The 14,930-nt window shown below is 50.6% G+C and overlaps 2 protein-coding genes across 2 annotated transcripts in view; one reads left to right on the top strand and one right to left on the bottom strand.

The window, feature by feature from the left end:
* The window catches only part of IRF8 (interferon regulatory factor 8), a 63,535-nt gene that overhangs the window by 6,265 nt on the left and 42,340 nt on the right, over nucleotides 1-14,930 (top strand). The window lies entirely within an intron of this gene.
* On the bottom strand, nucleotides 2,089-2,391 carry LOC102974776 (non-histone chromosomal protein HMG-14-like). Its single transcript, XM_055079244.1, has one exon. The coding sequence runs from the start codon at nucleotides 2,389-2,391 to the stop codon at nucleotides 2,089-2,091; it is 303 nt and encodes a 100-aa protein (XP_054935219.1).

Raw genomic sequence — 14,930 nt, forward strand, 5'->3', positions numbered from 1 at the left:
CACCACTACTGAGCCTGCGCTTTAGAGCCCACGAGCCACAACTACTGAGCCTGCGAGCCACAACTACTGAAGCCCGCGCGCCTAGAGCCCATGCTCCGCAACAAGAGAAGCCACCGCAATGAGAAGCCGGCACAGCGCAATGAAGAGTAGCCTCCGCTCACCACAACTAGAGAAAGCCCGCGTGCAGCAACGAAAACCCAACACAGCCAAAAATAAATAAAAATATATTAACAACCCCCCCCCCCCCGCAAAAACCCTTCTATGGGTGAGACATGCTGGGCCCCACTGCATAGGGCTCACAAAAACAATCAGAAGCTTCGGATGTGTCAGTGGAAGGAAGACATGTTCAAAACGATCCCAAACCCAAGGTCTCAGGAAGGCCGGAGCTCAGTGGGGATGGCTTCCGGTGGGACGGGCCCATTCCGGTGGGATGGCAGTGGTGCCCCCTTTGCTCTGAAAGCGGAAACTTTGTGTCGTGCCCGTCCCTCAGACTGCCCAGCCTGGAGTCTCCCTCCGCAAAGATGCAGGATTCAAGAATCCAGCACTGGGACTTCCCTGGCGGTCCAGTGGTTAGGACTCCGTGCTTCCACTGCAGGGGGCACGGGTTCCATTTCTGGTCCGGGAGCTAAGATCCCACAAGCCACGCGACGCCCTCCCCCCTCCCCCCACTCCCAGGAGAGCGAGCCTGGTTACACTCAGTCCTTCTTCCTGCCTTTCACTCTCAGCCAGAACCTTATTTTTTTCAAGTTAATTAATTAAATAATTTATTTTTGGCTGCGTTGGGTCTTCGTTGCTGCGCACAGGCTTTCTCTAGTTGCGGCGAGCGGGCTTCTCATTGCGGTGGCTTCTCTTTGTTGCAGAGCACGGGCTCTAGGTGCACGGGCTCTAGGCACGTGGGCTCAGTAGTTGTGGCCCGCGGGCTCTAGAGCACAGGCCCGGTAGTTGTGGCGCACGGGCTTAGCTGCTCCGCGGCATGTGGGATCTTCCCGGACCAGGGCTTGAACCCGTGTCGCCTGCATTGGCAGGTGGATTCTGAACCGCTGCGCCACCAGGGAAGTCCCTGTACACAATTCTTAACATACGTACCAAAAATCTAAAAAAATCATGCAGTTGTGATTCTTTTCTGAACAGTTAGTTATTCCAGTGACTTTCCAGCTTAAAATTTGGAGGCAAATTTTCCTTAACAGGATAGCAAGTACCAATATCTTCAAATATTGATATGCTGTTCCATCGTAAGTCCCACTAATTCACAATTTAATACCATATACTGTACATACTCAAATTGTCCATCGTTCACAGTACATTAACAAAGTTACTAGAACTGTACTACCATGACCAAAGATGTTACAGAGCACACAGAATTCTGACCAGGAGAGCCAAGATCAAGGAGCGAGTGGTTTGCTTTAGGAAAAATTCTACCAGAAACAACATGGGAAGAGAAGTAATTTAAAGTGTTGGGGATCGGGGTGGGTGGGATGGATTGGGAGACTGGGATTGACATATACACACTATTGATACTATGTATAAAATAGGTAACTAATGAGAACTTACTGTGTAGCACAGGGAACTCTACTCGATGCTCTGTGGTGACCTAAATGGGAAGGAAATCCAAAAAGGAGGGGATGTATGAATATGTATCGCTGACTCACCTTGCTGTACAGTATAGACTAACACAACATTGTAAAGCAACTGCACTCCAACAAAAATTAAAAAAAAAAAGCGTTCAAGACATTAAATGCACGACTGACTCCAAACTGCCATTTAGTGTGCTTTGTATTATAGGATATAAAAGCTACCCCCATCTATGGAATGTTAAGCTGACACTGAAGACGATCAAAGCCTCCCACATTCAATATCCTACTATTTTCTGATTGTACCAAAAAAAAAAAACAACCAGCAAATGATTTCACCTCTTAAAAAAATATTTTTTTTTACCCTTAAAAAATGGGATGGGGGGGATTCCCTCCTTTTAAAAAATGTTTCTAGAGCTCCTAAAAAACTGGCATTTACAAAATAGCTGATAAAAATATGCCTCTGGATTGTGCAAGAAGAGAGACAGGGACCACTGATAGGACCGGGTGTGTGATATTAATCAGACTTGGCTTCTTTCTCTCCTGCTTCATCAAAGACTGGGCTGTCCTCGTTTTTAGTTTCTCCATTTGCTGCAGGTGCATCTTTAGTCTCTTGGTCAGCCACTTCAGCCTGTTTTCCCTTTGCTCCCCTTTTCCCTTTTGTTTGCACTCTTTCGTCTGAAGATTCATTCTTTCCGGCCGGCTTTTTGGGCCGCGTTTCCACTTTTGCAGGAGCCGGTTTAGCTAACAACCTCGCCGATCTCCTCTTGGGCTCCTCGTTCGCCGCCCCCTCGGTGGAGCCAGGCTTCCTCTCGGGCATCGTGGCGGCGGTGAAGCTGCCACTTCCCGCCACCCTGCTACATATTGCGGCTGCCGGGCGACGCGGCGGAGAGGGCCGGCGGAGACAAGAGCTGCGGTGGCCAAGGGGCCAGAACCTTATTTTTGAGCATCTTCAATTTCCTCCTCTCCAAAGACTGTTTCTTCCGATCAAATGGTATAATATCGTGGAAAGGGCGCTTGAACGGGAGTCCATAAAAAAAACTGGGCTCAGAGTTATGAAAACTTTAACAAAGTATCTGACATCTGGAAAATGCTTGATCAATGTAAGCCATCATTTCTGTGCAGGTGCTAGTTCTTATGATGTAATAAGAGCAGTAGTCCTAATAACAGCTAGCACGCTTTAGCACGTAACAGGTGCCTGTGAGGTTGCCAGTGCTGTGCCCATCTTACAGATGGGGAGCCTGAGGCTGGGTCCGCCTGACCCTGAAGCCTGTGCCCTCGACCTCTTGCCTTGCTACATCTTGGGACTTGTGTGCCACTTGGGACCTCTGACTCTTCCATTATAAGAGGGAGGAAGGATAGCGATCCTGAGTGCCAGGCTCTGTTGAGGAAGGAAAGAGCAGCGTGTGTGAAGCGCCTCCTCACAGGACCAGGGAACCCGATGCCTGTTCGTGTTCTCACGCTTCTACGAGACCACCTGCTCCGTCCTTTGTGCATTCACCACCATGCCTGGCGGCCGGATCCCCAGAAGGTGCAATCTGTGCCTGCCACCCACACCCCTCTCCTCTCACGTGGGATCCTTTGCCCCCCTCTCTCTGCTCCTCAGCCCTACAGATGGAACCATCTCTGTGGGAGCAGTTTATTGGAGAGCAAAGTGGGATTTGCCCACAGGAGATGCGAGTTCAAATTGTAGTCACATCCTCCACTGTTGCTGGTCCTGGACACGTCACCTGATCTCTCTGAGAGTCTCTGTCCTCATCTGCAGAATAGGGAGAATCGTAATTCCCACCGTGTAGGACGGTGCAGTGAGGCCAAAGGGAGGCGTCAGAGCTGAAGGGTGCAGGGCACTCTGGCCAACGCTCTTACTCGGTGGCCTCTCTGCGTGCCCAGAGATGCTCTAACTGCACCTGGCTTGTCCTGGGCATCGTCTTAACACACGCTGGGAGCACTTGAGGTTAACCCCGACTGACTTGAAGCCTCCCCTCCTGGTTTCCCAGGCTGAGTATCATCTTCCTGACCACTCCCTCCTCCTGGGTCCCACCAGCCACCTGAAACTCACTGTGCTCTATTCTTTCTTTCCTACAAAATGTCCCGAAAGATTTTAAGGCCTCACTCCCCCTCCCCTCCCCGGCCTTTTTGCATCACCCTCAAACTCCCCTCCCCGCCCTCCCCACCTTCCTTCGGGGCTATTTCAGCGCCTTCCGGCTGAGCTCTTTCCTCTGGCCCCACCACACCCCAATTCTGCAGTGAATGGGTCCTCCCCAAACCCGGCTCTTGTCCCACTGCGGCTCTGCTCAAGAATCTTCAGTAGCTCCCCACTGTGTGACGTCTCAACTTGGCCCAGCTCTTGAGGGTCTCCATCCCATGGCTTCATCCTAGTTACCCACTTAACTCCCATTACTTAAGAAAGCAATCTTGCCAAAATTTGGAAGCACCGAGATATCTTTAAGTAGGTGAGTGAATAAGCTGTGGTATGCCCAGACAGTGGAATACTCTTCGGCACTAAAAAGAAATGCGCTGTCAAGCCGTGAAAAGACATGGAGGAACCTTAAATGCATATTTCTGTGTGAAAGAAGCCAATCCGTAAAGGCTGTAGACTGTGTGATTCCAGCTCTGTGACATTCTGGAAAAGGCAAAACTATGGAGAGAATAAAAAGATCAGTGGATGCCGGTGATTAGGGGGCGGGGAGAGATGAATGGGTGGAGTGCAGAGGATTTTTAGGGCAGTGAGAATACTCTGTGTGATACTGTAATGGTGGATACATATCCTTGTAGATGTGTCCAGACCCATAGAATGTGCAACACTGAGAATGAGCCCCAGTGTAGACTCTGGACTTCGGGTGATGATGGTGTGTCAACGTAGATTCATCAAGTGCGATGAATGCACCACTCTGGTGGGAATGTGACAGTGCAGGGACGCTGTGTGTGGGGGACAGGGACGGGGGTACATGGGAACTCTCTCTACCTTCCTCTCAGTTTTGCTGTGAACCTACAACTGCTCTAAAATAGAAAGTCCTTAAAAAGTCTAAGTGACACAACTTAATTGTAGAAATATTAGAAATACAAATGAAAAACGACCCACAGCTCTACCACCCGGAGATAACCACTGTTTAACATTTTGCCGAACGGTCCCTCAGAACCTGTAGATGCGTGTGTGTAGCCATATTAACATGTATTTATTTTAAACAAAGACAGAATGTGATGCTGCCTCGGCGTGGGAACCTCCCTTTCCTCTCCGTTGTGTGCAGTGGGCATCGAGGGGGCAGCCGCCCAGAGAGTGGACGCCCCTAATTCACTCAGCTAACCTCTTCTTGCTGGCAATTAGGTTGCGCTTTCTGTTTACTCTCCTTTCGGTGTTATTCTTGTCCCCACCATTTTGCTTTAAGTTTTGTTAACCTTTTTATATCCCCCTCTGCACCCCTCTCCCCAGGTTTTCTTTTTTTCTTTTTAAAGAATCTATGCTAAACTGTATTTTATTTATTTATTTACTTACTTATTTATTCATGGCTGCGTTGGGTCTTTGTTGCTGCACGTGGGCTTTCTCTAGTTGCAGCGAGCGAGAACTACTCTTGGCTGCGGTGCGTGGGCTTCTCATCGCGGTGGCTTCTCTTGTTGCGGAGCACGGGCTCTAGGCGCGCGGGCTTCAGTAGTTGCAGCACGCGGGCTCAGTAGTTGCAGCGCTCGGGCTCTAGGATGCGCGAGCTTCAGTAGTTGTGGCACGCGGGCTCAGTAGTTGTGGCTCGTGGGTTCTAGGCTGCAGCCTCAGTAGTTGTGGCGTACGGGCTTAGTTGCTCCGCGGCATGTGGGATCTTCCCGGACCAGGGCTCGAACCCGTGTCCCCTGCATTGGCAGGCGGATTTTTAACCGCTGCGCCACCAGGGAAGCCCCTCTGCGGGTTTTCTAATCTGCTAGTTTGGAAGATGTAGATTGCGTTCCTACGATTTTAGCAGGTACCCTTAACTTCCCCTTGTTATTGTGTTAATGTTTCACAGAAAAGTGCATAAAATATAAATGTATCCCTGACGCGTCCCTGGGAAGTATCCCCTCCCAGCAGGCCCTCCCTCCCCGGAGCAACCACTGTCCCGGTGGACATCTGATCCCTCCTTCGCCCTCTGCTCCCCTGGCCTGTGTATGCACCCCGAAATGTTCCGTTTTCATTGATTTCCAAATTGATACCAGTGGAACCATGTCATATGCATTTTTTTGGAGGGAGGCGTGGGACTGGCTCCTTTCACTCAACACTCCATTAAAGATTCATCCGTGTTGTATGTAGCCCTAGGCGATTGATCTTCATTGCTGTATATTATTCCTTTGCATGAATATACCACAGTTTAATTATCCATTCTAATGCTGATGGGCATGTTTTCCCTTATGCTTTGGAAATTACTATATATACGTATACATATGTATATATTACACATACACATACATACACACAGACACATATATATGTGTATATATATATATTTTTACATGTATTCTGGTATTTGCATTTCTATCGGGCATATACTAGATGTGGAATTATAGGTCATAGGGTATACATAGTTGTACCTCATTATGGTTTTAATTTGTATTTATCTGATTACCAGTGAGGTCGAGCCTGCTTTTATGTGTTTATTGGCCTTCTGGATTTCTTGCAAAAAGTGTCCTCCAGTTTTTCAGTTATGGTGTCTGTCATTTCCTTATTGCTTTGTAGGAGATCTTTATATATTCTGAACCAGTTGTTTGGTACATGTATTATAAATATCGTCTCTCATCTGTGGATTTTTAATGGCGTTTTTTGGGGATAAGTTTTAGTAGAGTTGAATTTATCGATCTTTCCCTTTATGGTTAATGACTTGTTTCTGTCTTAAGGAAAGTTTCCCTACTCCAAGTTCATGAAGAGAGATTTCTACATTAATTCTAAAGACTTTGTATTATTGCCTTCACATGTAGGCCCGTAATTCACACAGAATTGAGTTTTTTGTATATGGTGTGAGGCAGGGCTCCAATTTCATTTTTTTTCCCCATATGGATGCCCAGTTATCCCAGCATGCTTATTAAAATGGAACACAATAGAATAATATCTTCAAAGAGATGAGTGGAAGTAACTGTCAAGCTAGAATCAGGCTAAACCATCACTCAGGAGGGACTGCAACACAAAGACATTTCGGATGAAGACGGAGAGAGGTTTACCACTAGTGACCTGAACTGAAAGACCTTTTAAGGGCTGTAGGCAGGAATGGAGTAACTGCATGCAACTGGAAGATCTACCCACATCTCAGCCAGGTTCTGCAGGCTGAACCATCACATATTTTTGAGGTCATGAGAAGTGTTCAAACAGAACCCACTGGACAGGCCATGAGCGTGCTGGGGTTTGGTCTGATCGACCCTCCAAGTTATTTTCAACCCATGGCTGGGCAGATGGCTGCTGGCTTAGGCCCAGAGCCCTTGCTGAAGTGAGGTTTTCTTTACCTTCACAGATAAAGGAAACCAAGGGGAATCTGCTTGTTCATGTCCTCCCTAAGTGGAAGGGAGATGCTTTTACAAGAAATAACTTTTTCAGCAAATCCAGTGTATTTTTTTAACCTCTCATTTTTTTTTTTCCCTGCAATTGTGACATGTCTACGTGAAATTGGCCACAGGAAGGAAGCCTCGTTCCAGAAGCTATTTTCTGAACATCCCTCTACACCCGAGATTTCACAACAGGCATGCATTTAGGTGGGGAGATGGAGGCTTCGTGCCCTCAATGGCAGCTGCAGTTTGGGAGTCAGATGCTGTCAGGAGGCACTTGGGGCTTCTGTGGACCCCCTTGTCTGGTTAGAGAAGGTAAGGATCAGAGGAATCATTAAATATTGCCTTTAGAGAAAGAGACTTTCAGAGCAGAGAGTCTAAACGCTTCTGGAAATGAGCCTGAAGTGAGGGGTCAACTCAATGAGACTCTGCAATGGGGAAGTTAAGAGTTTGGAGAAGGACTAGGAAAAAATAGAATGACCCAACCACCGGGAGGTCCCAGTGACCTGGTCCTGCTGCTCTTTTTCTGTATGTTTGTTTGAGTTCACATAACTCTTTTGGACAGTTCTGTCAAATGCCAGTTTCTTTTCCATCGACCCCCCCCCACCCCCCGCTATACTTCGTCAATGTTAATCCTACAAGTTTAGATAGGTTTCTGTGGAGCTACCAGTCGAAAGATCCTGGCTCAGTATTTGGGGGAGCAGCGTTCTCACAGAAGCAATAAAATACTTTTCCTAGAGCAGTGGTTCTCAAAACACTCAGAATCACCCAGGGGCCTTCTGGGAGGACTGCTGCTCTTAGAAGTACCCCTTCACGTGAGATGGTGAGCCCGGGGTCACTGGTTGATGGCCTGAGGAACGTGCAGCCAACATTTGCCTCTTGCGTTAGCGACTCACTTCAGTGTTTGTGCTCGTCCGTATAAATCAAGGGAGGGTTTCCCTCCAGCCCTGCTGCCCTTAAAAGTACTAATCATTGGGAATTCCCTGGCGGTCCAGCGGTCAGGATGCCGTGTTCTCACTGCCGAGGGCCCAGGTTCAATCCCTGGTTGGGGATCTAAGATCCCACAACCCATGCGTTATGGCCAAAAAAAAAAAAAAAAAAAAAAAAAGAAAGAAAAGGGGACTTAACCTGGTGGCGCAGTGGTTAAGAATCCACCTGCCAATGCAGGGGACACGGGTTCGATCCCGATCCCTGGTCTGGGAAGATCCCACACGCCGCGGAGCAGCTAAGCCCGTGCGCCACAACTACTGAGCCTGCGCTCTAGAGCCTGCAAGCCACAACTCCTGAGCCCGTGCACCACAACTACTGAAGCCCGTGCATCCTAGAGCCCGAGCGCTGCAACTACTGAGCCCGCGTGCCGCAACTACCGAAGCCCGCGCGCCTAGAGCCCGTGCTCCGCAACAAGAGAAGCCACCGCAATGAGAAGCCCTCGCACTGCGACGAAGAGCAGCCCCCGCTCGCCACAGCTAGAGAAAGCCCGCGCGCAGCAACGAAGACCCAGCGCAGCCGAAAAAGAAAAGAAAGGAAAAAAAAGTACTAATCATTTAAGTTATAGGTATGACCGAAAGTGTCTGACTTTCTGTCCTTTGCTGCCCACCATTCTTCCTTCTCCTTCCTGTTGGAGGTGGGCGTCTCTCCCCGCACACGTCTGCGTTGAAGTACAGGTGCCGAAGATAACTGCCGTCTTCAGTGCCTGCCAGGTCCTGGCCGCTTCGCGCATCTCATTTCACCTTCGCGGCAGCTCTTTGAGGTGGATGCTTCTCTCTGCAGGTTGCAAAGGGGGACACGGGCTCAGGGCAATCGCAGGGACTTTGGGTCAGGAGCACGCAGCTGGCGTGGTGGAGACAGGACCTGAGCTCGGTCAGCCTGCTCCGTAACAGACTAGGACCTGTGCAGCTCTGGCTCAAAGGTCGTAGGAACTCCGAATCTTTCACGGTCAGGCTGAGTCGTTTCCTAGTGCTGACTTTGCGCAGCGTTTCTCATGCTGAGGGCCCTGGAGAATCTGTGACGAAATATTCCAGGAGGCATGGAGCGTGACTCCTGCTGAAACCGGAGCGATTGTACCCGAGCACCTGGCTGTTCCCCAGTCAGGGCTTGTGGGGCTCTTGGACGTAATGGACACAAGGTGTCAGGCTTTGGGGACAGGAGAGCCTTTGTTCCGGAAGCTGTTCTCAGCAGCCTGAGACGTTTCTTGCTGAACTCTTGCCAGGAATTCGAAGACCTCTCAACCGTCAGTGCGCTTACCAGGTGTACATTTGATTTGGCAGCTAGTATATGTTGCCTTGCTGCCTCGTAATACTACCCGATTTTCCTTTCTCAGTTTTTTCGTCATTCAAGGGATGGATTTGACGTTTAAGGTCCCGTATGAGTTTCCTCTTGCTGCTGTAACAAATTACCACCAACTTAATGGCTGAAAACAGCACAAATTTAAGTCCCGGAGACGTAACGTACAGCACGGTGACTCTAGTTAACAAAATGTCCTGCGTATGTGAAAGTTGCTAAGAGAGCAGATCTTAAAAGTTCCCGTCACCAGGAAAAGAATTCTGTAGCCACGTGTGGTGACAGATGTTGACGAGACTTCTTCCGGTGGTCATTTCACAGTGTGTACAAATATCGAATCTTTCTGTTGTATATGTGGAACCAGTATAACGTGGTATGTCTATTCTACCACACCACTTTGTCTTCCTGCAGCTCTGGAGTCAGAAGTCCGACGCGGGTCTCACTGGGCTGGCGGCAGGTGTGGGCAGGGCCGCGCCCCTTCTGGACGCTCCGGGGGAGAACCGTTTCCTGGCCTTTCCACCTTCCAGAGGCAGCCGCTTCCCTGGGCTCGTGGCCCCTTCCTCTCTCTATAGAGTCAGCAGCATAACAGCCCCAAACGTCTCTTTCTGTCTCTCTCTGACTCTGTCTCTGTCATCACGTCTCTTTCCCCGACTCCGACCCTCTTGCAGTCCTCTTGTCAGGGCCCTGGTGATGACACTGGACCCACGTGGATGAGGCAGGATACTCTCCCCGTTTCAAGACTTATAATCACATCTCTTTTCTGTACTCCACCCCCCGCTCCCCCCCCCCGCCCCCCCCCCCCGCCGCCCTTCTTTCTGTCACAGGATCTGCACAAGTTGTAATCCTGTATGTGTGTTTTCAGGGTTGTCTGCCCCACTGTTTTAGGAACTCTGTCTTGTCCACAGCTGTATTCCTGGGACCGAGAAAGGGATGTTGGTTGAATTATTCCCAAACTGAAAATTTTCTCCTTCGATCCACTCCTATCCACTCGCAAGCTGTGTGTCTGTCCAGTAAGAGAGGAAGAAATCCAACACAGTGTTCTAACCCCAGGGGCTTTGCAGCCAGTGTCGGGGCATACACTTAGCTAAGCATCGTGGCCTCCCCAAGTGGCCCGGTGCTGTGGGCAGTGCCAGGCCTGGGGAGCTGGGCGCTGGGGAAGTAAACCCTCCGTGAAAACCCCAAGTAAAGGCGGACCTCGGCTCCCGTCTCGTCTTCCGGTTGCTTCTGTTTTCTCAGTGAAATAGGAACAAGATCAAGGGAGTGCTGGAGGCTTGAGGAGAGAGAAAGAAGGTTCGCGATGGTTTCCAGGAGAGAGGAGCAGGATAGAGAGTTGGGTCCAGTTCCCGGGCAGCAGGAAGGTGCGCCGAGGACCAGGGACATGACACAAGAGAGGCGGGCCAGCCGTAGCGTGCTCTCCCCCGGCCACGTTCCACCGCGGGGCACAGGCAGGAGAAAGGGTGGCGTTTGGCCGGGCTTGGTACCCGGCGAGAGGGTGACGCTGCGGGTACCGGTTCCCCTTCCTTTGGGGCGGAGCGGGTGGGACCTCCCACTGCGGACAGAGGGCAGGCCTGGAGGTGGGAGTGGCGCTCAGGACATCCAGAACAGCCAGGACGCGTGCCTCAGTTAAACCCCAGTGTACTTTCCTCCGAGGCTGCCCTTGGCTTTGATCTCGTGAACGCACGGTGGGCGGAGGGCGCCGGGCCCTGCGGCCACTGACCCAGGCCTGATGCCCCCGCTAGGGACTGTGGCCTGAACAGAGAGCTCACCGCACAGATCTTTACCTGGAAGGCAGACTTCAATAATCACCATCATTTTCCAGCTTGAGCGGCCACGTGCCCAACAGGTGGGGGGCGTGGTAGTGTAAATCCTCCAGAAACTTACGTTCTGGTTGTAATAGATCAACTGACACCAGAACACAGTTATATATGACATTTAACGAGCTCAGAAGTTACTTCTCACTCAGACCTGGGGATTATGACCCAGCCTGGTTTGAATTTACCCCTGAGCCAGGCAATAGGACAAAAAAACCAGGGGCCGCGAGAGTTGACGGCCGAGTTGCTGTCTGTGCTGTGGGTTTGCCCCTCACAGGTGTACGCTCAGTGCCTTTTGTGGACCACATCTGTGACTCAGGCAGCCCCGGGGACTCCCCCGTTTGCTGGTACGGTAGGTCCCGCTGACGGGAAGTGGCGCCCCATCATTCAGTTTCCTTTCACATCAGTTTCTTTTGAATCCTCTTACTCTCACACTTAAAGAAGTGTTGGGAAAAGCCCTTCCCAGGAATTTCTGGTGCTGTGGGCTTTGGCCCCTCAGGCTGCCCGCAGGGCCTTGGGTCCTGACAGGCAAAGGGTGGGCGTCATCAAGCCAGAAGGCCACCAGCTGGGGTGAGGAAACTTGGTGACGCCTACCAGGCAGGCCTAGGCTGCTCCCTGCAGGGCTGGGACTCGCCCAGGGACAGTAGCACTCGGTCATTTTAGAAGCCACTGTTCTCTCCGAGGGACCCTGTGCTGGGTCACTGACCCTTTGACAGTGCCGGTGGGGTGACTTTGGTTTGGGGGCAGATTTGAAGGCTGGGGAGCACGGGGAGGAGGGAGTGGAGGCGAAGAGACTTTAAGAGAGACGGAAGCAGGGACTTCCCTGGTGGCCAGTGGTTAGGACTCCATGCTTCCACTGTCGGGGCCTGGGTTCGATCTCTGGTCGGGGAACTAAGATCCTGCAAGCCGTGTGGTGTGCCCCCCCCGCCCCCCCCCCCAAAAAAAAGGAAAGGAAGAAGTATAACCCAGTGGTTCTCATCTGGGGGCAGTTGTACCCGCAAGGGACATGGGGCAGTGCCTGGAAACGTTTCTGGTTGTCACAACCAGAGGAGGGGATGCAATTGGCATCTAGAGGGTGGCGGCCAGGGACGCTCTCAACACCTACAGTGCCCGGGCCGGCCCCACCTTGAGCTATGATCCAGCCCAAAATTCAGCAGAGGTCAAGATGTAACTCAAAGGAGTGGCTGAGGCTGGAGGACAAGGAACCCGAGGATTTCCGTCCGAGTCCCTCAGGAGAGACTCACTCGCTGGGACCTTCTCCAGTGGAAAAAGCTCCGTTTTTTTTTCCTTCAGCTGCAACAGTGTGTGTGGTGTGGCCTTTGGGTGAATTGTGGACGTGGAAAAGTTGACGTTGGGCTCTGGAGTGTTGATCTTTCCCCTGTGAAGCGTCCTTTTTGATTTCCCCTTATCTGCATAGGAGAGGGTATCGCCAGTTATTGGCCTCTTGATACAGCTGATTTACATCTCGTGTTGCCTCTCTCTGGACAGTCACCGTTGAACCTTTCCTCTAGCGGGGACACAGCAGCTCGGGCTGGTTTTAGGAGGTCCTTTGCACCTGGGCGTGGCAGGGGGTGCCATAGGTGATGGCTCACCCCAGACCGGCCTTGCTGGGTGCCTTTCCCACTAGCCTGGCTCTCGCCACCGAGGATGGCTCCTTGGTGGCCGGTACCGGTCCTTTGAAGGCTCAGCCCCGCACGGGCTGCCTTGGAGGTGGAGCACAGAGGGCTGGCTGGGCCTCCCTGCCTCGTCTGACTCATGCCTTTCCAGGTGGATCCAGGGGCCGTCTGTCATCTCGTGATGGGCCCACGGAGAACCCTTCTCTCTCCAAGACTGCCCTTGATGTAGATGTTAGCCAAGTGTCACAGGAAAAGAAGGATGAGGGTGTGCGCGGGCATCCTCAGATCCCTGGGGCTCCAGGTCCGGGATGTCCACGGGGGAACGCGGTGTGGAAAGTCCACGCTGACATGGCAGCTGAGAACCAAAACCCCTCTGAGCATGAGGTCCAAGTTGTCTAAAAAAAGAGAAACCGAGAGTCTTGGGCCACGTGCCCGGAGAGCCACATGGTTGGGCTAGGGGCCTGGCGTGGGGGAGGCGCAGGAAAAGCCGGAAAATTCTGCAGTGTTTTGCTTTCACTCACCTAGATTTAGAGGAGTCTTCTGGCAGAACGAAACTGAAGTCTTACTTCCCCACTCTAGCGTCCTGGTGACCGCAGTAATGGACTTGCTCTTGGCCACGGACTCTGGATGCCTTTGGGGGTTCAGCTTTGCCAGCATGTAATTTATGGACAATACACTTCACCAGTTTTACGTGTACAATTTGGTGAGTTTCAACAAACGCGGTGTAAGCAACAAATTGCCGTGTAAGCACCGCAATTACGAGATAAAACATTCCCATCACCCCCCGAAGTTCTCTTATCTCCTTGTAGTTAATCTCCTCTCTCTTCCCCCGTTCCCTGGCAACCACTCACCTGCTTTCTCTCCCTGTGGTTTGGTCTTTTTAAATAATTGCACGTTCGTGGAATCTTACAGTAAGTAGCCTTTATATTTGGCTTTTTAAACTTGATGTCGTGCTTTTATGATTCACCCACACTGTTGTGTGTATCAGCAGTTTGTTCTTTTCGCTGAATACCATTCCGTGGCCTGGCGACACCCCAGTTTGTTCCTCAATTCACCCGTCTTTTTACGAATGAAGTTTTTAATATTTTATTTATTTATGGCTGTGTCGGGTCTCAGTTGCGGCACGTTGTGGCGCGTGGGCTTCTCTCTAGTTGTGGCACACGGGCTCCAGAGCACGCGGGCTCTGTAGTTTGCGGCACACAGGCTCTCTAGTTGAGGTACATGGGCTTAGTTGCTCCGCAGCACGTGGGATCTTAGTTCCCCGACCAGGGATCGAACCCATGTCGCCTGGATTGGAAGACGGATTCTTAACCACTGGACCGCCAGGGGAGTCCCCAGTTCCCCAGTTAATGGACAGTTGGGTTGTTTCCAGTTTTTGAAGCCTTGAATAAAGCGGCGATAAACATTCATTTACAAATATATTAATGTGAACATATGTTTTCTGTTTTTCTGGCAAATATCTATGAGTGGAATCGCTGGGTCATGTGATAGGTTTATGGTTTACCTTTTAAGGGACCACCAAACTGTTTTCCAAAGCGGCTGCACCACTCTACACTCCCACCAGCAGCGCCAGAGTGCCCGTTGCCCCACACCCTTGGCAGCACTTGGTGGTGTTAGTGTTTTAATTTAAACTCTCCTAATGACCATATAGGGGTATCCCTTTGTGGTTTTAATTTGTATTTCTCTGATGACCAATGATGTTTTCATGTGCTTATTGGCCATCTGTTTATCTTCTTTGATGAAGTGTCTGCTCGGATCATTGGACTATTTAAAAAAACTGGGTTGTTTGTTTTCTTATTATTGAGTAGCAAGAGTTCTTTATATTCTAGAGACAAGTCCTTTGTCAGATACACGTTTTGCAACTATTTTTTGTGGTTTGCCTTTTCATTTTCTTAACAGTGTCACCTAAGAGCAAAACTTTTAAAATTTTTGATGAAGTCCAGTTTATCAAATATTTCTTTTTAAAAAAAAAATTAATTAATTAATTAATTTGTGGCTGTGTTGGGTCTTCGTTTCTGTGCGAGGGCTTTCTCTAGTTGCGGCGAGCGGGGGCCACTCTTCATCGCGGTGCGCGGGCCTTTCACTGTCGTGGCCTCTCTTGTTGCGGAGCACAGGCTCCGGACGCGCAGGCTCAGTAGTTGTGGCTCACGGGCCCAGTT

This window comes from Physeter macrocephalus, chromosome 17, assembly GCF_002837175.3.
Source record: "Physeter macrocephalus isolate SW-GA chromosome 17, ASM283717v5, whole genome shotgun sequence".
NCBI classification, from domain to species: Eukaryota; Metazoa; Chordata; class Mammalia; order Artiodactyla; family Physeteridae; genus Physeter; species Physeter macrocephalus.

Coding starts and splice junctions, on each gene's coding strand:
- LOC102974776 (XM_055079244.1), bottom strand. CDS start 2,391: ATGCCCGAGAGGAAGCCTGGCTCCACCGAGGGGGCGGCGAACGAGGAG.